Source organism: Gambusia affinis, linkage group LG14, assembly GCF_019740435.1.
Source record: "Gambusia affinis linkage group LG14, SWU_Gaff_1.0, whole genome shotgun sequence".
Classification (NCBI taxonomy): domain Eukaryota; kingdom Metazoa; phylum Chordata; class Actinopteri; order Cyprinodontiformes; family Poeciliidae; genus Gambusia; species Gambusia affinis.
This window is the reverse complement of record NC_057881.1, coordinates 23,351,828-23,374,302: the sequence shown is the minus strand read 5'-3', so window position 1 is coordinate 23,374,302 and position 22,475 is coordinate 23,351,828. Positions and strand designations below refer to the sequence as shown.

General features: G+C 40.4%; 1 protein-coding gene across 1 annotated transcript; it reads right to left on the bottom strand.

The window, feature by feature from the left end:
- Positions 1-585: 585 nt before the first annotated feature.
- tbxta (T-box transcription factor Ta) lies at positions 586-4,010 on the bottom strand. Its single transcript, XM_044138244.1, has 8 exons — positions 3,749-4,010; positions 3,316-3,580; positions 2,593-2,727; positions 2,437-2,498; positions 2,139-2,200; positions 1,850-2,023; positions 1,621-1,744; positions 586-1,523 (listed from the first exon to the last, which is right to left on the bottom strand). Exons 1-8 carry the CDS (start codon positions 3,931-3,933, stop codon positions 1,265-1,267), a joined length of 1,266 nt encoding a protein of 421 aa, XP_043994179.1. The 5' UTR covers positions 3,934-4,010; the 3' UTR covers positions 586-1,264.
- Positions 4,011-22,475: the final 18,465 nt, after the last annotated feature.

Here is a 22,475-nt window from a genome sequence, read left to right as displayed (position 1 = left end):
AGACTTAGTAATTAGTAATAATTAGCCTGCAGCTAGAAAACCTTCATATGAAACAACTACTGCTTTATTTTATCATGTATCATTTCTTCTTGTTATCCTGGAATTGAATGGAGTAAACTTGAATTGAACTGTAGAGAAGGCAGATATTGCCAAAACCGTTTTTTTGACTCCAATTAATCACTAAATTCTTAAATTCAGTCAAAAAGTGTTTTAAAAAGTTTCAGTTCCAGGGTGTGTGTTCTTTTCAACCTGCGTTTTAACCCCTTTTAAATGTTTTGGTTTGAACAGATTTGCCTGATTTTCTGTTGACGTGTTCAGGATGAAACGTCAACCACATGTGTGAGAAGTGCTGAAGTTATCAATCCACTTCTCATTTCCTTTAAAAAACGGCATTTGTTGTTTTTTTTTTTTTGTTTTTACCAGGGTGAGTACACTTTCACAGTCACTGCAGTTTGCTGCATAGGATTCGACTTCAAAATAGTTCCCAAAAAAGAAAAACAAAACAGACAAATACACATTTGAGAAAGCAGATATTTTTTTTAATTTATTATTAAATGACATAAATAAAAACTTGCAGCAAGTTCAAATAGAAATAGAAAGCTTTTGTACAGGCGTGGGACTCGTTCTAGTCCAGCAATCTGAAGGCACTTTGGAAACGTTCGCAAAGGGCAAATACAAATACACACATTAATTTACTCTATATACACACATGTACATTTTTCTGTTAATGGAACTTTTTTTTTATTTTATTTTTTTATCTTTTTGGGTTAAGAACAAAAACAAAATATTAGAGAACATGATGGGAAATCATTTGGAAGCCTAAGAGCAAGTTTGCATTCAAAACCCGAAGCGCAGATCTGTGTACTGATGAAGTGAGTTTGCTCCTTCCCAAAAGTAGCATTGCCTCACTTGGCAATGGGCTACAGATTGCACAAATGACCCAGTCTGTGCCTGCTATAATTCAATAGGCAGGCCAATACTGAAAGGGTGCCAGAAGACCTCTTATTTCACTCAGAAGTCATCCTAACAAACATTTTGTTGGCTGTTAGAAAGCAGATTGTTGTACTCATTGCACCGAGAGTCTCAAATTAGTCTATTTAAACATAATGTACAACCATGATCTTGGTCTGAGTTGTGTCTTTTTCAACAAACTGGAATAAATGATCCATTTTTATTTATTTATTTTTTTCCCACGAGAATCCTGGCAGGACATCCCTGTACCTCAGTCCGTACCACACATCAGAGCCAGACAGGAAGCAAGGCCTCAGTAGCTCTGAGCTACAGGCGCCCACGTCGCCGTGAGTCTGGCGATGGAGTTCTCGAACTGGGCGTCCCCGACTCCGACTTCGCTCAGGCTGGGCTCGTACATGGTGGACGGCGAGGAGACGGGCAGGGAGGAGGTCAAGCCCGTGTATGAGGAGCCCCTCAGGAACTGGGAGGTCAGACCTCCGGGTACAGAGCTGGAGGAGGAACCTGAAGGGGTGAGTGTGGTGCCGGCTACCGACCAGAGGCTGGGGTACTGACTGTGGGCAAGATGAAGAAGTAAGTTGACTGATGCGGTCTCTTTAACTTCACACAATCAAAATGTAGATGATAGAACGCAACGTTTAAGAGTCTCACCCAGAATTAGACGTGGAGTTGGTGGTGTGAGAAAGAGTGCCCATCCCTGAGGAGTTGGGAATCTGGAGGGCGGACCAGCTGTCATGGGTCGGCAGAGTCCCAGAGTTGTTGTCCATGTAGTTGTCTGAAAAGGAAGTGAGAACAAGGAAGTGAAAGCAAACTCTCCTCTTTACATCCCAACAGTGTTTAATCACAACTTTCTGTGGAGGGAACTCCAAGAAGGTCTTACTTGTGCTGGAGCTCCGGTGGGGGTAGTGGCTGGGGTACGGAGCCGCCCTGTGGCTCCTCAGGCTGGAATAGCGCTCGCAGTACGAGCCAGATGGGTGGCTAGCTGTGCTGCTGAACTGAGGAGGGCTGTTGTTGGGGCAGATAGGACTCTGGCCGGGGAGGAACCAACCTCCAACTGCAGAGGAAAGATCAGCACAAAGCCATCAATCTTTAACATCTTGCTGATGTTCACTTTCAACTTTCTCAACATTTAGAAGACGTCGAGTCTGAAGAGACGACATGAAACATACGCTGAGAATAGCCGGACTGTTGGCTGTCTGTACTGTGGTCGGACACGTCTTTATGGTCACTCCTGAAATGGAAATACACCGTCAGATCCTTCCTTGGATACAGCGTCAAACAATGACATCTCTATGTACAGACATCTACTGACAATATGAAAGACAAAGATTGAAATAAGACAGTTTTTTTTTTTTATTATTTATGTATACTAAATCGTATTAAAACAAAGCCTTCATGTATTTCTTGTGTTTGGAGAACTAGTTTGCAGACTTGTTGTTCTGTCATGTAAGGTGAAGTAGTCCGTACCTTTCTTTGGCATCCAGAAAAGCTTTAGCAAAGGGATTGTGCTTTATCTTTAGAGCAGTGATCTGTGGAAAAGAACAAAGATGTCAGAATACCTCGCAATACATATGGTAGTATTGGGACAAACTTTTTTTGTTAATGGTTGTGGACACAACGGACCTCTTCGTTCTGGTAGGCAGTAACGGCGATGAACTGGGTTTCGGGGAACGACTGGCTGCTGATCATCTTCTGGATTCCTCCGACCTTCACGATGTGGATCCTCGGCTCGTACTTGTGCAGAGAGTTCAGCATGATCTACGGAAACATCACAGTTACTCGTCCGATAGGTTCGCAAAGTTTTTATTAAATTGAAGCAAGGAAACCACTGTTATGTAAAAGTAATCAAAAATTTTAAAAATGGTGTAGATTTAACAATTTTTCAGGTATGGCAACCTCTTATTGATTACTTTAATTCCTTGAAGACAATTACCCTGGATGAAATACAAGTGTTATGGTCAGTTGTTTCTGTTTCATTTTCTCTTGGGGATAGTGATTGTTGATGCTTCAACCTGATGGCTTGAATTGTAGTTGTTTTTTTATACCACTTGTATTTATTGAACTTAATATGTAAAACTACATGTCAAAGTTCTTAAATAAAAATGAGAGCAAAAAACTAGTGCTGATTTTTAAGGCACAAATTCTCCATGAGCATTTTCACGAAAAAAATCTCCAGTACATCAACTTGTTCAAAAAACTTGAATCCCTATTGGGTAACATTTAGCGATTTTATTATTATTATTATTATTATTATTATTATTATTATTATTATTATTATTATTTATCACACCTGTAACAAATAAATTGTAATAAAATATTTTTTTTCCATTTCTTTTCCCTCCTCACCTGTCCTCCGCCGTTCAGCTTGTTGGAGAGCTTCACCTTACTGAAGGAGACGGGCGCCTTCATCCAATGCGCCCCGAAGTTGGGGGAGTCCGGGTGGATGTAGACGCAGCTGGGGCTCTGCGGCTCCGGCTTGCCGCCGGGGACCCACTCCCCGTTCACGTATTTCCAGCGGTTGTTGTCCGCCGCCACAAAGTCCAACAGCACCGAGTACATGGCGTTCGGGTCCAGGCCGGACACGCTGACCCGCAGGACCGGAAACATCCTCCTGCGGACACAGGTCAGACCGGCTGAGTTTCTCTAAACCGCTTAAGGTCTCTGAATGTTATAGCTATGTTATGTTAGAATTAAAAAGTAATAATAATGAAAAAAAAATGAGGTTTGCATGAAGAATTTTCCTCCAATCCCCGCCGCGGCCTGTGCTCCCAAGACCTACCTCCCAGTTTTGGTGACGATCATCTCGTTGGTCAACTCTTTAAACTTGTTCCACAGCTCCGCGTCCTCCAGCGTCAGCTTTATGTCCCGCTCCGTCACGTCGCCCTTCTCGCTGCCCTTCTGGAACTCGCTCTCCACGGCGCTGAGCAGATGCTCCAGGCGCTGGTCGGGGCTCGAAGAGCTCATATTCCCAAGTCAGGTCGGATGAAAATATTTTAGGGTAAAAAAATAAAAATAAAAAAAAAATACAAATCCCACGGGATGAAATAACCCCGCTCGCTCAGGCCCGAGTGCCACACCGGATTGGAAGCCCCGAGGCCCTGTTCATTTAAGGGCCCCCAGGGACCTCATGGGGGATGCGGGGCGTGGTTTGGTTTCAGCGCACACCTCGGGTTTCTGACGGCTTCCTTTAGACTCCACCCTGGCAGAACCCAGAGCCCCGCTGGAATGAGAAATTTAGAGAAATGGATCCACTTTTACTGGGTGAGGACAAAACGACAGTTTGTCTCAGAGAGGCCTGGTTAGCATGAAGCACCGAGAGCTTAGCTAACCCGTTTGAGTCTTCATAGAGCAGATGTGTGTCTGTGTGTGTGTCGGCGTGTGTGTGTGTGTGTGTGTGTGTGTGTGCGTGTGTATGTGTGTGTGTGTGTGTGTGTGTGTGTGTGTGTGTGTGTGTGTGTGTGTGTGTGTGTGTGTGTGTGTGTGTGTTTTATATATATGTAATTTGATTCAGTGAACCAATACACATTGCAAAAAGCACAAAATCTTACCAAGTTTTTTTGTTTTGTTCTAGTTTTAGCTGCAAAACTCTTCACACTCTTAAAATAAGAGTAAGCTAACTTACAAGTGACGTTTCAGCAAGAATTATTGTTTTAAGTCTGTAATTCTCTAATTGTGGTAATGAAAGAATTACTTTAATTCTTTCATTACCACAATCGGTGGAATAATTAGTGAATTAATTCACTGTCAGATTAATTCACTTATAAAATGTAAAATCCTTTAGTGGAACTAGCACTTTTTATCACTCTTAAGAATTACTGACTTACATCAAGCTTCTACGTCTCACTGAAAAGTTACTTGTACATTAGTTTGTCTTATTTTTGGTTTCTCAAGATATTTGTACTAAAAATTGTAAAAGAAAAATAAAGAAAGAAATTCTTGGTAAGATTTGGTGTTTTTGCTGTGCATATGCTTATTTCAGTAAATAACCATATGCGATCCGGCATGTTTGTCAGATTACAAGTACATTTTATTACTAATAAGAAAGAAATTTTCAGTAAGCCCAAAATGATACATTTCTGTACATATTTTTATTGGTCTGGTAATGTTTAAAACATGTTATTAGTTATAAGTGGAAAATGATCATAACAAACAGAAAGCCTGAAAACATTAGTCTGCGTAGATTCATGTTGAGTTACTGAAAAAATGTAACATTTTAATAAAATCCTGACATATTGAATACAACCATATATGAATAATATTATCTGGGATAGAATACATTTTCTAAATGAGATGACAACATTCTGACAATAGAAGGATGGAAATATTTGAGAAACTTTGTTCCTGTCTCTGCTTTAATCTCCACATCCGTTAAAATTTTACCTTTTTTAGGTTTTATGGTTTCATCTGCTGATATAATTACTGATGCTGACATTTTCCCCAATCCTGCTCATTGCGTTTGCGTTGACAGAAAAATTACACAAAGTGATCATGTAAATATGTTTTCATCACTGATGATCACAGCAGCCCCTGTAAGTAATATTTTAAACCAACTGTAATCTTTTAATAACATTTCCAGTCAGGTTTTATCGTAAATGTTTCTGCTTCGTTATTTATATTGTGCTAGTCGTCCGTTTATTTATTTATTTATTTGACTTCTGTTTTTTTCATGTTGCTCTGTCGTCTACATTTCGATCAAGTGAAGTTAAACTTCTCCGGTTTACTCTCCGTATTTGTAGGTTTTTTTTGGACCTGATCCCCGTTTCGCTCTAAGCTTTCTGCTTTTTGAAAACTGGACAGGAAACTAATGAAAAAATAAAAATAAAAATAAAAAAATCAAGATTTTAATATTAAAATACAAGAAGAAAGTCTAAAGGAGGGAAAAATAACCAGATGGTTTTAAACATTCTAAACTTACTTTAACTTATTTTTATAACTTTCCAAAAAAAAAATGTTCCACCCGTGTTACTGAGTTACACTTTTGATTGACTTATTTTTACTCATCTGCTGTAGCAGAATAAACCTATTCCTTATATGATAAGATTCGTCAGATCTCTTTATTTGCGGGTCAGAGGAACGTTCTCCTCCTCTGTCAGCGTCAGGTGCTTCACTCTGACTCACTCTGACAGTGAAAGATTCAGACGGTTTTATGAACCGCCTGTATGAAAAAAACCGAAACAAATCTGCTCTATTGTTTTTACTTTTTTTTTTTAGCAAACACAGGAAGCAGAATTTTTTTCCGGCCTTCTTGCGAGGTTTTCAGTTAGAAATGTATTTCTCCATGAGATTCAAAGCCATTCAGGAGTGGCCTTAAACTCCTAAAGTAATCCCCATTTCCTTCAGTGTCTTGGCCGACTTTCTTTGGAACGAGTTTGCAGTTGCAGATTTTGTGCGTGAGTGAATCTGGGACTTCTAGGATTCTGAAAAGCCGCGTCGCGCTGCCGCTCCTGACGGCCTGCAGGCTGAAAGGTGTTCGTGCAAACAAAGGAAGGGAAGGAAGAGGCCTGCGCCTTTGAACCCAGCTGTATGTTTGTAAATTGTGCTAATCTTTTGTTGCGTCAAATCCACATGAGAGGATTTGTTGTTTGCAGAGCGAGGGCCATTAGGGCGGCCCCTGTGTTCCCGTCGTGTGGAGGTGTGGAGGGCCCCGGCGGTCAGGCCCGGGTCTCCATCACGGGCCTTCAGACGGCTCAGTCAGGCTGTAAGTATTAGATGTTACAGTCACAGAAACAAAACAAAAATCACTAAAGCTGCTAGCTAGAGGGGCGATATTGGAGTCAGAGCTGAAATGATTAATCGGATTAATCGTGTTTAATCGATTATTAAAATAATCATCAACTAATTTAGGGATCATTTAATTGTTAGCCGGAATAAAAAAAAAAAACAGTCAATTGATGAAAGAATAATACATTCAGTGGCAATTAAGCCAAAACTCAGTTTAGGACTTAAGATTAAAAAAATCATAATGAAAAAAAATCTTTTTCATTTGTAAAAATGTTCTATCCAGAACTTGTAAAATGGCAATTTTAGCCTCACTGGGTTCGAATTCTGCAACAACAATACAAAAACAGAGAAAGAAATCTCCTATTAAGTACCTTTTGCTGTCCAATTATTAATTAGTTAATTCATAAAACAATCAGCAGATCGGTCCTTCAGCGTATTGATCAGTTCAGCAGAAAGAACTGAGCTGATGTTGATGTTAGAAGGATTTCTGTAGCTCCAGTTGTGTCCTTTGTCACAGATGATCAAGTGTTCACTAAAAGAGCGCTTTTCTTGCATTTTAGCCAATAAAATGTTTATTTTCTTATTTAAAAAGTAATTCAATTATTGTTTTTGATATTGCACAAAAATCTTATGTGGTCAAATGAATGTGACAATGTTTAATTAATCGTCAGAATAATCAGTAGAAAAATAGCAATCCATCCATTCATCCTGTTATGTTTATGTAAATCACTGTTTCCCATCAAATCCCTGCCTGTTATCACTGAGACGTGTTTGAATTTGTTACGTTTTTGACAGCCAGTAGCAATAAAGGAAGATGCCTTAGCCCCGCCTCTAATATAGCCCCTCCCACTTCCTCCAACAACAGCAAGTTAAAGTGCATCCAACCGTTTGGTTTTGGTGTATTTCAGCCACTTTGACATAATTAATATAAAGGAAGGAATTACACTTGGAACACAGATGAAGATATAAATAATAAGAAAAAAGTTGGCAATTTGCAAACTAATAGACTTAATATTTTTATCAATATAATACTAAATTAGTTAGGGGATTTATATATATATATATATATTTTTTTTTTTTTTTTTTTTTTTTACTTTATTATTAACATTTACCATCTGGGTTTAGTTGTATTTCCTCAAGTCTTTAGCTTTTTCTTTCTTTCTTATTTCCTCCTATTTTTTGAGCTCACTTGTGTTTAATATATTTAGAGGTCTTTTACTCTATTATTTTCTTTTATTTCCTTGTAATATGAGCGCTTCATTGTACGTAAGTTTTCATTTAGAACTTTGTACAAACTTATCTAAAATGTCTGTGTTTTTATGTATGTGTGTGTTGGCGTGTGTGTGTGTGTGGGCGTGCGTGTGTGTGTGTGTGTGTGTGTGTGTGTGTGCTTATGTGTTTTATTTACTCTCTCCAATTCTGGCCTTTTGTTTTCAAAGTTTTTTAAATATCATTGTGTTAGTGTCTGAGCAGAAACCATGGTGAGGAATTGTTACACGTGGATTATGACAATTAATAGAACGTTACATACAGTAAAAGGCTAAGATTTCTGCATGGCCATCAGTAAAACCAGCTGATGGCCACTACATCTACACACAGCCGATATGTTTCAATATCTGCTGTACTGAGTGGGATGCGTCTCAGGTCGTCAGCAGCTTTTACGGCGTTTTTTTTTCCTCTTAGGCTCCCGGGTTTCCATCACCTCCGCCTCGCCTGTCTGTGATGTACTTGGAATTGAGTGAGGGGCTCCGGAGCACGACTCCACTTTACTGCACCACTTCCTGTTCCACAGAGGCCGTAAATGTGAAGGGGTCCTCTCACACCTTGGCATCCCGTATCATTCAGCTGCCTCTTCCTTTTCATTTCCAACGAGACACAGAGAGTGTTAAAGAAGCGGCTGCATAAAGAACGTGCCCCCCACACCCCACCCCGCCAACCCACACCCCCACAGACGCTCGACAGGAAGCCGCCTCGCGTCTTCAAATTAAGATCTGCTGCTCTGCTTGGGGATGGGTTGAAGAACAAACAGTTTATATACTGGTATATAAAGTCCTTTGGCTCCAACACTGCAGACTTTGTCCAGTTACATTTACAATCAAGCAAGAGCAGTTAGTGCAGGAGGCTGTAAAATACCACTTAGAAAAAGTGATTTCATTTTCTGATCAGGCTTCAAACTCTTGGAACTATTATGACATCGCTGAACTGTTCCAGGAAATCACGACGCCTCACTCAGGCCGTTATGGCAGTACGTACCTGTCGAAAAACTGAATCTCAGAAATTATCCAGAGAAAACTCTGAAATAATTGAGTTATTTATTTATTTTTCACATTTTTCTGATTTATCTCAAAATTTCTGAGTTTTTTAATGGAAATTTATTCCTCCTCTTTTAAAAAAAAATCTACATTGACCCTAATAGGAAATCACTTAAGATTACTAGATAATCAAAATTGGACTCATGCCTTGGATAATGTAAAGTTAATGTTTTTACATATAGTTGTTGTTAAAGATGTGACTTGCGTTTGTTAGAAATGTTTTACTGTAAATTACACTACTTTTAGCTAAACATTGAAATCCATCATAAATCTCAGGTCATGTATGTGGTTTTAATGTTAAAGGCAATTTTTTTATTCCCTTCCATCGACCTGCTTGTAAACTACAGATTGAAACGAGTCTCTCTGATTAAAGCTGCTGTGTTTCTGTGACATATTCATGTTGGTTAATATGCATTGTCCCCTTTATGCCCTTTATGAAAAGTCTTGCCTCATATTTCTGTGTTGGTCACAGCGAGGAACATCAAAACGCTCAACAATACATAAAACAACAGCAAACGGAGACGGAGCTTCTTCATCTCATACGGTGAGGGAATGTCTGCTCCGAAAAATATGAAGTTTGCTTGTAAAGTCTTTGGAGCCACACACACACACACACACACACACTCACAGTGACAGACATACTACTGCCTGGTGAACTGCGGGTTAACCAGCTCAGTCCCTGCTCTGGCATTAACACACACTCACCTAGGTGAGAAATATTACAGAGGTCTGGTGCTTCACAAAGAGACAGTTATGGCGATGCATATTTTCCAGAGAAGCGTCTCTGGCCTAATCGAGTAAACACGCTGCGGAGGAAACGTCCTGGGAAGAAAAATCACGCTTCAGAGCCTGCTTTGTTTATGACAGAGGCTGCAACGCAACAACTGCAAGGCAGGAGGACGAAGTGCGCAGTTCTACTCTGAATAATTCAATATTTATAGCTGCCAAAAATTCTGTTGTTTAAATAACACCGACACAAAATCTGAGCGATTTACAAGTTTTTCCACATTCACAAATCATGGAAAACCTAAAAAAATCCTGATAGCAAGAAATGTAAATGAACCACAAAGAACTTTTCTACTGGTTTCCAAAGCAGATTAGTCATTTTAAAACTTCTCTGTCACACAACCTTTGGAGCTATAACTAATGAAAACTTTTTGAACAGAACAGGGCAACTAAAACTTTGTTTTCTTGATAAAATATCATTAATGCGAACATTTTTAATTGATCAGTGTCTGTCTATCAACAATATGAGAAATAAAGATTGTAATGAGGACTGTTGCTTTCCCCAAACATCTGCTGTACAGGAAAAGTGAGAGGAAAAGAGAGATTTGTGGAAGTAAGGAAGGCAAAGAGGCTCATTTTCTTCCTTCCTGCTCCAAGGTTATAAAACAATTAGCCTCAAAGGAAGAAACAGACAAATTCATGTCATAGCTACGACTAAAAGCTCTAGAAAAGTCAGCAGCTAGACCACTGGAGGAACTGCAGGTGTCCTTGGCCTCCATGAAATTTCTCAGGTTAACACGCTGAGAACACGTTGAACACGTTGTTCTGCAGAGGTTTTTCAATTTTTATGGATTCTCTATCAAGAAAAAGAAAATGTCTGCAAGTCATGTTAGCAAAATCTATAATACCTTCCTAAAAATGTTCCTCCCTGCAAATAATTATCTGAAGGAGAGAAAGAGAACAACTTTCTTCTTCATAAAATGTGAACCCAACATGTTGGCGTCAGATTTTAGCAGTCGTAGGATTTCTCTTTAGACTTTGGCAAAAGACAACAAGCCATTTCGCTCACTAGCGCTAAACTCCGCGTTTGTCCTGGTTATATTTACCCAGAATGCCCTGCGCTGTTGTCTGTTTCCTGCTTTCAGAGCGACCCCGGTCGCCCAAATCGAGGTTTGTAGGCAGACCAAAGTTCACTTTTTTGGGTCCATGTTAGAGTTTGGTTAGGCATTCAAACCTCCCCAAATGAACCGGACTTCCTAGCATTTTCTGCTGGTTTTTTTGTTTGTTTTTTATTTGTCTTTTAGCAGCAGTGATGCAAGCAGAAAAAAACTTTTACAGTATGCATTTGTGTATGTTACCCTACGTATTTCAATAAAAGTAAAACTATTTCTGTGTTCTCGTCTCATGTTATAACATGGACGAGTCCGTGGATGCAACTTATATAAGAATTTACAGTAGGTGTTCTTTTAATCCCACCATGTGAATATTACTCCTCCTGCTGTGATTTTTGAATTGGTTGGCTTTCCTTTGCTATCACAATTTAGCTGCTTTGTCAGCTGTTTGAGCTCACCTGCTACATCCTCAGTGTCACTGATTTGATCCTTGGCCTCTGGTACTTTTGTGATCAGATTACACAAAGTAGCTTCGGCTACAATTGGTAGAATTGGAAGAACTCCCATGGACTGAGCATCTGTCATTTCACAAGGAGTTGAAATCATGTTGAGAGCTGCCAGGTCTGTCTCACCGTGGCTAATGTTAGCTTTAGCCACAACTTCTTTGCTAGCAGACGTTTTGCCATCTTTCTTATCTTTGTTTTGGCCTCATGTTGATAAAATATAATCTTCAGTTTGTATGACCTCACCATTCTGGATTATTTGTACATGTGTATGAGTGTGAATCCTAACTCAACTAGTTTTATTTTTTATTTTTAATGTAGAACTGGAACTTGAGGTCATTCACAGATTAGTAGCCAATTAGCTTGCAGTTATTGAACCAACATTATTCAATAATGCTGAATAATGTTGGGACTCAGGCAGCCTAAGTACTCACAATATGTTGAAGGTTTTTCGGTAATGTTTGTTAGTCTTCTTTAAAACATGCTTTGTTTTGGTTATTGTATCAATGTGACAGTGTTCTACTTTTTCCATGAATCCAAAAGATAAAACATGAGAATGTTTCTTACAAGAGTATCATTTGTTTTTATTACTTACGTTTCTCTACCTACACCTGCTGATGTATAGGACCTACCCATTAATGTCCTGTTATTTTTCATTAGTAAAAGAATATTTTCTTACTGGATAGGGCACCAAAATGGCTGCAGCCTGGAGACCCAATATTCTGGTAAATCCGGCCCTGCATGCCACAGACATTTTTATGGGTTTCAGTTTGTTTTGTACATTTGATATGATATGTTAATATTAGTTGTATTAAATCCCATCAGTTTTCGAAGAATTAAAATGACATCGGCATTAAGCAGTTTACGAAAAGACTCCCGCTGAAGTGAATCTAGATAACTGTTAAATATTTGATGTTGACTTTAACTGTAGCAGAAAATGGGAAGCAATACGTGTATCTTCTAACACACACACACACACACACACACACACGCTCAGACGATCCCCCAGGATGTGGATTGAACCCTGAGCTTGGTCTGTCACGTTTGCGTTTTCACTTCATGTTCAGGAAATCTAAACTTTCCTCTTCTAATCAGCCCTCCCTTTGAAGGGGATACAAAGAATTGGTGGGGACAGTAATTACCCCCACATTACCCCCCCCCACACACACACACACACACACATACCCCGCTGGTCCCCCAGTCCCATCTGGCCTCTGCCAGCCCTCTGGGTGCCCTGCAGCAGACCTCTGGACCTTTGGCATGCTAATGATAAGACGCTCAGCTTCGACACCAGCAGCCTGATGGAGGACTGAGGAGAGGGAAAGTCACAGGGAAGATCCCGGGAAGGGAGTTCTGGTTGTCACTGAGGGGGTGTCACCCCATCAAATGAACCTTAGAAATATGGATACGCTGGTTAAAGAAAGGGGTGGAAGACACACACACACACACACACACACACACGCACACACACACAAAAAAGCAGAAATCCTTCATTTACTTTGACTTTTTTACGTACTGAAAATGTCATGGACCAACTACGTTGAAATTAATCTTAAAGCAGAAACATGCTTTTCATTAATCCCACATTTCTGTATTAAAAATGTTTTTCCTCTAAGCTGAAAATTGTCATAATTAACAGGAGACAGAGGCATGAAAACATCACTGGGTTGTATTTAGTGACTGTAATGGGATTCAGTACATTAATTTGAATTTGACTGAACTGGACAACAGCAGGAGTGAAATAGAAGATATTTATTAAACACACAGAGCTAGCAGCAGCCAAAACGTAGCATCCATCATGTCAGAAAGAATTGAAGAATTATGAAGACAAGGGCTCACCTATAGGAACATTCATAGATTTCCCAGTAAAATCTTCAAAACATAAGATTTATTTGTATCAAATACGCCTTAGAAATATGAAAAATAAAAAGCATTTGTTTCACTACTAAAATATTTCCCCATGACTGTACTTTCTACCACACATTAAGTCCCGTGTTTCCCTGCTGTTGTGTGTCTGTAAAGTTTATCTGATCATATTTGAGGGGACGTGTTATAACCTTCCTAATCAGAGCTGCTCTACGGAGTTTTCCTATTTTTCTGGCTTCTCTCCTTTTTATTTTTTTTTCCACCATCGGTCAGCGTTGTCTGTAAATATGAGCAGCTGAGGTCAGCAGACACTACTGTGTGAGAAAACACTGCTAACCCTCCTGGCTGCACACCCCCTTCCAGCTGTGTGCACGTACTCGAACACACACACACACACTCACACACATGAACACCAAGCGCTGTGTGCTGAGATCCCACTTGTGTCTATCTCCCTCTGACATAAGGTGGCCGATTGCCTTCGCCTGCACTGAGGAAGACATTAGTAAATATTGGCTGATCTGAGTGTTTCAAAGTGGATCATCAGAGCGGGGCCCCGCTGTCTGCCTGCTGGGGAGGACGGACCAGGCTGGTGGAACAAAAGGGGGGCCAGTCTCCACCGACTAACACTAAGTGTTAAAGACAGAAGGATTAATGATAGGTGGAGGCCAAGAACGTTATTTACCCAGTGGCAGGAAGTGTGACTGGAGACCTCATCACCTTCTTCCTTAGTCGGAGTTTCCTGTCTCTATAAATGCACAATTAAAATGAGATGCTCACACACCTCACTGACACACGACTGATGAACTGTCAGTATGTCACCCGGCACTAACCCACACAATCGGTAAGGAGCTGGTAGGTTTCCAGCTCCACAAGTGCGATATAAAGTGTGTGGGGTTTGTTACTCATTCAAACCGGATCCGTTTTCAACTAGCGCTGCACTACACTCTAAATGCACCATCGTCATAGTAATGGATGGCAGTGGCTGCATCATGCTGTGGGGGTGTCCCCTCTGGTCAGAACACTGAGGAGTGCTGGGAGAAAACCTGCAAAAGACTGGAGACTGTGATGAAGGTCTGCCTTCCACCCAACATTTAGTTACAACAGAATGGATTTGTTTTCATTTTCATTTGGGAAAAGCACAACTATGTGTTGTTTTCCTGAATGTGTCACGGTGAAACATAGCGGTGGCAGTACCATGCTGTAAAGATGGTTTTCTTTCACGGGAACATAAGTGGTCAGAGTTGTGGAGAAGACGTACAGAGCTGAATGCAGTGTGAAGCAAACATAAAAAAAAAACAACGTATTATCTCTATTATCGCTAACTCTCTATTATGCACTACTTTGTGTTGGTCTGTTACATAACACACAAGCAATAGACTAAACAGTGTGCTTTTAATGAGACAAAATGTGAGAACTTTAAAAGGTGTGAATTGTTTTGCATGTTGGGTCTCCTGGAAGCAAAAACAGGAGGAGGAAAGCTAAAGATCTTAGCAAAGCAGAGTTTTTTCTTTAAAATTTTTCTGTTAAGCAACTTTAGATGACTTTTCCCCCCACTATCTCTCGCTGCTTCTGCTTTCTCCTCTGTATCTCAGCAATTAGTCATGTCCCACCATGCTAACGCTGCCTCCACAGACGTTCGGCGTCCCTGGAAGTTTGGCGTTAGTTTGGGTGAGTCAGGGTTGGCATAAGCTTCCATTATTTTGGTGTTAGTCTGTGTGATGTGTTGTTAATGTTCACATTAGCTTGTGTGTGTCAGGGGAAGTCTTAGCGTTATAGCTTGTGTGGGTCAGGGTTAGCTGTTAGCGTTAGCTCATGTGTGGCTGCAGAGAACGGACGGCTCTACAGATAGAGGAAGGTGGTGGAGCTGCTTACACCTTAAACAAAGAGCGGGGGGCTTCTGGGGGTGTAGTTTTTTTACTGCCTTCCCACGCCAGTCAACACCACCAGCTGACTGGAAAGTGTTACCTGGAATATACTTAGTTGCCCCACATCCCCCACAGGCCCACTCCCCCACATCCCCTTCACCAGCAGACAGCCAATCAGGATACAGGCAGAGTGGTCCAGGTGTACAAACAGCAAACTGTGGGGCCACATCAAAGGCTCCCATTAAAAGACAATAGAAACCCCCCCACCCTCACTCCCTTCCCACACCCCCTCCTCTAGAGACCAGCCATGGCTTTAAACACAGAGCACAGCAAACCCAAGTGCAGAGATTCCCCTCTGAGGCTGGACGCTCCACCTTTCTGTTCTCCCCCTGACTGTCTGACCAGAGTCTCTTCTAGAACAGGAGATTCTTTAATGTTTAAAATCCTGGCAGGAAATTTAAAATCCTTGAACAAGTGTCAAGGTTTGAATTCCAAAAGTTTAGTTTCTGCATTTGTTTTAAGTTGCTAATATATGCTTTGTCACTCTTTGATCTATTAAGCCTTTGGTTATCCAAACCAGCAATGAAATGCACTGTAAAACACTTGAGCTGCATTTAGTTGTCTCTACTAACTTCTACTCTTCAAGTCAGTGATGTCCAAACTTTTGCACTGAAGGCCAAAATCTGGTCATTGCTTACCTATGCAATTCCGCTTGATTTTCATTTCTCCTCATTGCTCCACCTGGGATTTCTCCCATTGACTTAGATTCCTCCGGAGGAATTTCGGCCAATGATGTTGATTTTCTGCCCTGTTTTAGAATCCTAGTCCCTGTAGTTTTATCGATGGCAGCGGAGGAACAGAAGGAAGCGGTTCAGTCCATTTTGGCCACGCTTCCAAATGTTGAATTGACATTAACAGCTATTTTGTTCTGATCGGCACTTGTCTCTTTACAGTGAAGGATGGTTATTTACAGTGCTGATCATTTCCAGTTAGCCTCTTAGCTTACTGGAAAATTCAGTAAATCAGGGCCAAACATAGTGATTGGGTAAAATCCCCAAATTGGAGGAATTCAGTGGGCCAAAAATTTTCCTTTTTTGCCCCAATTACAAAAGCAAATATAATATGATTATGAATTCTTTCTCTTTCTCTTTTTACATGCATAACAAATTAAACATGTAACATTTTATATGGATTACTTTCAATTTTGTTGGCCGAGAAAATGTCTTGTAGTTGATTATCAGCAACAAAATGAGAATTTTCTTCCAAAACATTGGCTGTATTTAGCACAGTATATTAGCTGGGTTTGAACAAGTCTACTTTTTAGTAAAATGTAGTTGAAAGTTTGTGACTCGATATACTACCAAACAAAAACAAAAGCAAAATAATAAAAGAAAAATTATGTCTATTCTACATAGCATTTTAGTTTTCAGAAGATTTAAACTTGCAATGGACAATCTCATTCTAAAAAAACGGACAAAATTTGTCAGAGGGACAAATTTATACCGTTTTCTGACCTGTGGTTGGGGAGATGGTGGGAGACACACACATTTATTCAAAGGGTCACAAAAAGCTTAGGGCTATTCCTAGAACATCGGCTTTAAGTAAAAAAAAATCTTTCAAGCTTTAGATTTTGAACTTAAATGATAAGCTTACATCAGTAACTTGTGTTAACTTTTGATTCATTTTGCCACATCTACAAGAATTGCGTAAACAATTTGTTTTGTGTTTTGTTTTTGTTTTTTAAGCTAGCACTTAAAAAAAAAGTAAGAAGAAAAAGGCAATAGTGGGGATCGTTTTTGTGTCCCGTGTTGCACCGTGAGTGAAATGGAAGTGTGTTACATTGACCTGTCTCTTGTGCATTGTTACAGCAAATGTTCATTTTAATGCAGCCATCAGTTATCAGGACAAAGTCTGTTTCAAATGGATGTTTCCAAGCAGAACGTATGGAGAACTGTTGTGTGCTGAAAAATCAATCAAATCTTAGATTTTTTGTATTAATGGATGTGCATTATGACTCAAAAATACCAGATACATACATGACAGGAGCAGTGTAAGGTAAAGCTGACTTATTGTTATTTTTTTTAGCTTCATATCATGTTATAATGGTGATGATACTTGGAGTGCTGCCTTGATCATTTTATGCATGTTTGAGAAATCCTTTAATCTCCATGGCAACCATGGCAAACGTCTGGTTGGACCTAGCACCGCTTTTGAGACTTAAATGCAATGTCTTCCGAGCTTCTGCCTCACAGAGCAGCCCCTTCCTCTGGACTTCCCAGATCCTTCAGACTAGCCAACAGCAATTAGCAAACACCTGGCAGAACTGCACGTCTGCAGAGCTCATTGTAGGAGCTACTTCTCAGAGCAATGCTGGTAAAAACATTTTTAAACGGTTGATAGAGGAGCCATGTTGTGATGACTTTCTGAAAGAGCAGAAGTTTTTAAAGACACAGAGGCCCAACTTCAAGGCATTAAATTACAAAGTTACAAAGTTATATATATATATATATATATATAGACATTCACTTTTATAAAAATGAGTGCTCATAACGTGAGTACACAAAAACTAAAAAAAGGTGGGAAAGCTCCGGAGATTGTAGTGGAATCATGATTTGTTCTTTTCTTTAGAAGCTGGTAGGCAGGAAGACATGAACCGTAGAGAGAGCCCTGGTTGGACGGTTGGACGGCGGGTGGCCTGGGAACGGCCTATCTGGGCCCCGCAGACAGCAGCAGCCTCCAGCAGCCTCCAGCAGCCTGGAGCTTTGATGGGTGGCCTCTTTGTAGTTGGCCTGGAGATGGCTTGTTACTCAGTAAAAGTGAGGGCTAAATGGCTCCCTAACAGGAAGCTGTTTACACGGTGACGCTCAACCTGCCTGTGGCCCTCCATTGTCCTCGGCCCCATGTCCCACTTCATTACTATTTCCATAAGAAAGGGGCAGTAATTGCCCCTTTTCTTCTACTGCCCCTTCATCTTCAAGAGTCTTCTTTTTTACCCCTCCCCCCTCTCTTTCTTCTACCTTTCTTCTTTTAAAAAGTCTGTGACACCTGACTCTATAGCTACTTTTTTTTTTTACGTATTTAATCACCAAAAGGTCTCAGTAGTAGAGCCGTTGGGTTGGTTAAAACATTTTATTAGATTTTTTTCCTCTTATTTTTCTCTGTTTTAAAAGGTGGAACCGATTAAATTTTATTTAAAAACATATTTCAAGAACATAAAAAAGCCCAAAATGAGAGGAGCACTCACACTGGAGGTCCTGATCCTTCTCTGACCTCTGACCCCTTCTGCTTCTCCTCATGCTATGCTAACATTACCCTGCAGAGGTTTTTAGATCTAATTTGTGCCCTTTCTGTCTCATTGCAGACACAGATGTGTTTTATTGGGATAAAAGTCCAGGTGAAAATAAAAAGATACTCTTACAAACATTTAACAACATAAATACGAAACAAAAACCGGATCAGGTTTCTGCCCATTCTTCTTTGCAAAATAGCTCTCAACATCAGTCACACTGAGAACAGCAATATTCAAGTGTTGCCTCAAGTCATTTAGGTCTGGGCTTTGATTAGGCCATCACCATAAAAGATGTTGTGTGCATCCTGGTTCCAAACCACAGGTACGACATGTTCTGTCAGTTTTTTAAAGATGATGTTTTGCCTTGCAAGTTTAAATCTTCTTTAACATAATATATTATGTAGAACAGAAAAAAAAAATCTCTTCTTTTGTGTCTTATTTTCCGCATTTAAAAAGCATAATGTGTTAACTGCATCAGTCTCACTTCTGAGCCACCAAGATGAAAACGTGCGACAACACCCGTCCTTAAAACCCAGAGTTTGGTCAGAACGACTTAACCGGGATTTAGGAATAATGTTGAAAGTAACAGCATGTGGAATCAACACCTGAGAGGATCCACACACACACACACACACACGCCTTCACACTGTGACCCGCTCCAGGCCCGTCTGGCTTCACTTTGAACTTCCAAGGTGACGATCTGAATGCAGGAACAACAGAAGGAGTCTGTGCAGAGGGGACGATGGGCGGCCTATCAAGTGCAGCGTGAGCTGCTGCCGAAACATCAACACGTTCACCTGGCGAGACATCTCCATGACGATAGGGGAGCAGGGGAGGGGCTCTCATGCATGCTGCAGGTTCCACTGAAAAAAAGAAAAACAAAAGACTTACTTTGTTACTTGTAATCAAATAAGTTGATCCAAGTATCTAAGGTTGTTATGTCGGACAAATAAATTAAGTTTGACAAACTTCATTTGACTACATGTAACAAATTAACTCAAGTTTTTAAACTCGGAGATCCATTCTCTGTTTTTCAGCGTACACACCGCTTCAGCTGACGATTGAACATCAGGCAGATGTGTGTGTGTGTGTGTGTGTGTGTGTGTGTGTGTGTCTTGCTTGTGTCCTGCATGTGAATGCTGCAGGTAAAGTGTCTGCTGTGAGAGGAAGGGTTGATCTGCGCCCCCTGCCCCAGCCTCCCCTCCCCCCCCTCAACCCCCAGCTTTGAGTTGACCCATTTTAAACCGGGCCCCATGTGGACCCATACAAAAGAGCCGGGTCCCAATCACTGTCTGCTCTTTTGTTGCAGGAGGAGCCACCAAGGCTGGGAGCGGCTCCCACCTCCGCGGCGGGCTTCCGGTTTGACCCGGCGTGGAGCTGCTTTTTCCCAGGTGGCAGTAAAGGTAGCAGGTACCTGCCGGAGCGTGTTACGTGTTTAACAGCTCAGCCACAAACCGGAGGGGAACCGTCACACTGACTCTGCTGCTCTGAAAAAATAAAACAGGTGACCCAACAACAAAACAAATCTTGTTCATTTCATACAATGAAGTTTATCCAAGTAAATATATTGAGTTTATTAATTTGTCGTGTTAAACCAATATAAATAAATCAAGAATTTCAAACTTTATTTGACGACATGTAACATATTAACTCATTTTTTTGGAAGTTGGAGCTCCGTTCTCTCTTTTCACTGAGAATGCTATTTATTCATAAGTATTATAAATAAACATAGCATTTATATAGAGGCATATAGTCTGATTCAGTCGTAGTTATAATATAATACAATGGAACTGTAAAATTTTATGTTAATTGGTGACATTACAGTCCAGACAGTTCTACCAAACTATTAGTTTGCAAGAATCTCCAGTCCCAGATGCTCACTGGAGAGCCTGATGAAAACTCAACACAATACAAGACAATATTTTTTAAAGATAATTTTACTTTTTATTCACCTCTATTTGCTCCTCCAGCCTTTAAATCAGTTAAGCTTTTGATGTGATCAGATTTCCCACGGAAGGAAATACAGAAGCCACCTCAATACTGCCACCTTCTGGTGACATTAAAAATATCCATCCATCCATCCATCCATTTTCTAATCACCCTTTGTCTCTAAAGGGGTTGTGAGGGTTGCTGGTGCCAATCTCCAGCTAACTTTTTGGGCGAGAGGCGGGGTTCACCCTGGACAGGTCGCCAGTCTGTCGCAGGGCAACACAGAAAACATACAGGACACACAACCATTCACACACACACTCACACCTAGGGAGAATTTAGAGAAACCAATTAACCTGACAGTCATGTTTTTGGACTGTAGGAGGAAGCCGGAGAACCCAGAGAGAACCCACCATGCACAGGCAGAACATGCAATCTCCATGAAGAAAGACCCCGGGCCGGGACCCAGGACCTTCTTGCTGCAAGGCAGCAGTGCTACCAACTGCGCCACTGTGCAGCCACATTAAAAACATTTCCTCTCAATCAGTGGTCATCCTTTTTTCACGCCTTTTTCACGCCTACTGAATTGTAATATAATTTAGAATTTGATCATATTTACTCAACAATTAGTGCATATGGAACAAACATTATACAGACAAGTAGAAGCAGAAGTTTTGAACTAGATAAGCTAAAAGAGCAAAAAACTAAAACAACGACAAAAAATAGAACAAAGGTGTGTGAAAGAAAAGCAATACAAATTAAAATGGGTAGATTTAATTTCAAGTCAAAATAGAATATAAACAAGTGGTGTCACAACCAAAAAACTGGATTATTTAACAGTAGGATTTTTTTCTTCTTCTTAGCAGTTATTTAAAGATTGTTTTTTTCCTATTTTTTTCTTGTTTTAACCAATATAAGTCTTTCAGATTTTGCACATTAACACTCAAAACCTTTTCAAACTCTATTTATTGGTTGCTTGTCTGCTTCAACGGTTCATTCCTTTTCAGAAAGCCATGCAACTTTCAAACGTTTTTGGTGCAAAACTTGCAGTAATACTAATTATTTTTTAGTTTATCAGATGAGAGGAGAAGTGCATAACATCTTCTATTCACAGTAGTATTTTCATATTAAGTTTGTGGCCACATTGTGATAAAATGCAGGAAAACGGGGTATAAACACATTTTTGCATACCACTGTAGATTTAATTTGCATCTCTGTGTTTAAGCAGCCAAACACTGAGGTTTTGCTCTCAGTGGAGTTTAGAGCGTTTCGTTTAATCTGGAGGAAAAACGGCGAAAACCCAGATGGACGTAATGCTGCTCCAGTAAACCAAGATAACTGGTTCTGATCATCTCCAGCTCTTTGTAAAAATAAATAAAAGCCACAGCTGCTGACCGTCCTTCAAGGTTTGGTGACGTCTCCATTGATCTTCTGTGATGATGTTTGTTACATCTGCACACACGGCCTGTTTGAACTACAGAGCTCACACAGCTGCAGGAGTCTGGTGAGAGGAGCTGGTTCTGTCTGTGTGTGATGGCGTTTAAATGTCACAGAGTCTCCCTCTGGTGGCTACGGAGGGGATCCCTCTGACATGGATGGGATAAGAACTGCTGCTGGATTCTGTATTACATATTCCAGTTAAGAAGTGCTAAATTGCTGGTGCAAAAAAATAGAAAAGAAAATTCTCCAGGACTGAATGCCTAATTGTTCTGTGACAGACGGAATTAAAGGCACAGTATGATGTAAAATATACTTTTTTTGAAGTTCGCATCAAATTGTGTTATTCCCTCATCAAAAACATAGCTGGAGCGTTGCCTTGATTCTTTCATGCATGTTTGAGAAATCCTCTGATCTCCCATAGCAACCATTCAGCTGTGGAAAAACGCCCAGGTGGACTTAACCCCACCTTCGAGGCACAGCTCCTCCTCAGAGCTGCAGTTTCCGAGCTTCTACAATTTAGCTCATTCAGACTAGCCAGCAGAAATGAGCAAACCTCTGCTGGAACTGGGAATCAGTCTGCTCTGCATCCCCAGAACCACAACCAGACACGGAGAGGCAGCATTCAGCTTCTCTGCACCACAAATCTGGAACAAACTTCCAAAAAACTGCAAATCAGCCGAAATACTGACTTCCTTTAAATATAGACTAAAAACCCTCCTATTTAGAGTTGCCTTCCATTAGTA

Coding starts and splice junctions, on each gene's coding strand:
- tbxta (XM_044138244.1), bottom strand. CDS start 3,933: ATGAGCTCTTCGAGCCCCGACCAGCGCCTGGAGCATCTGCTCAGCGCC. Junction 3,581..3,748: donor ATCGTCACCAAAACTGGGAG/GTAGGTCTTGGG, acceptor CTGTGTCCGCAG/GAGGATGTTTCCGGTCCTGC. Junction 2,728..3,315: donor AGCTGAACGGCGGAGGACAG/GTGAGGAGGGAA, acceptor ATGTTTCCGTAG/ATCATGCTGAACTCTCTGCA.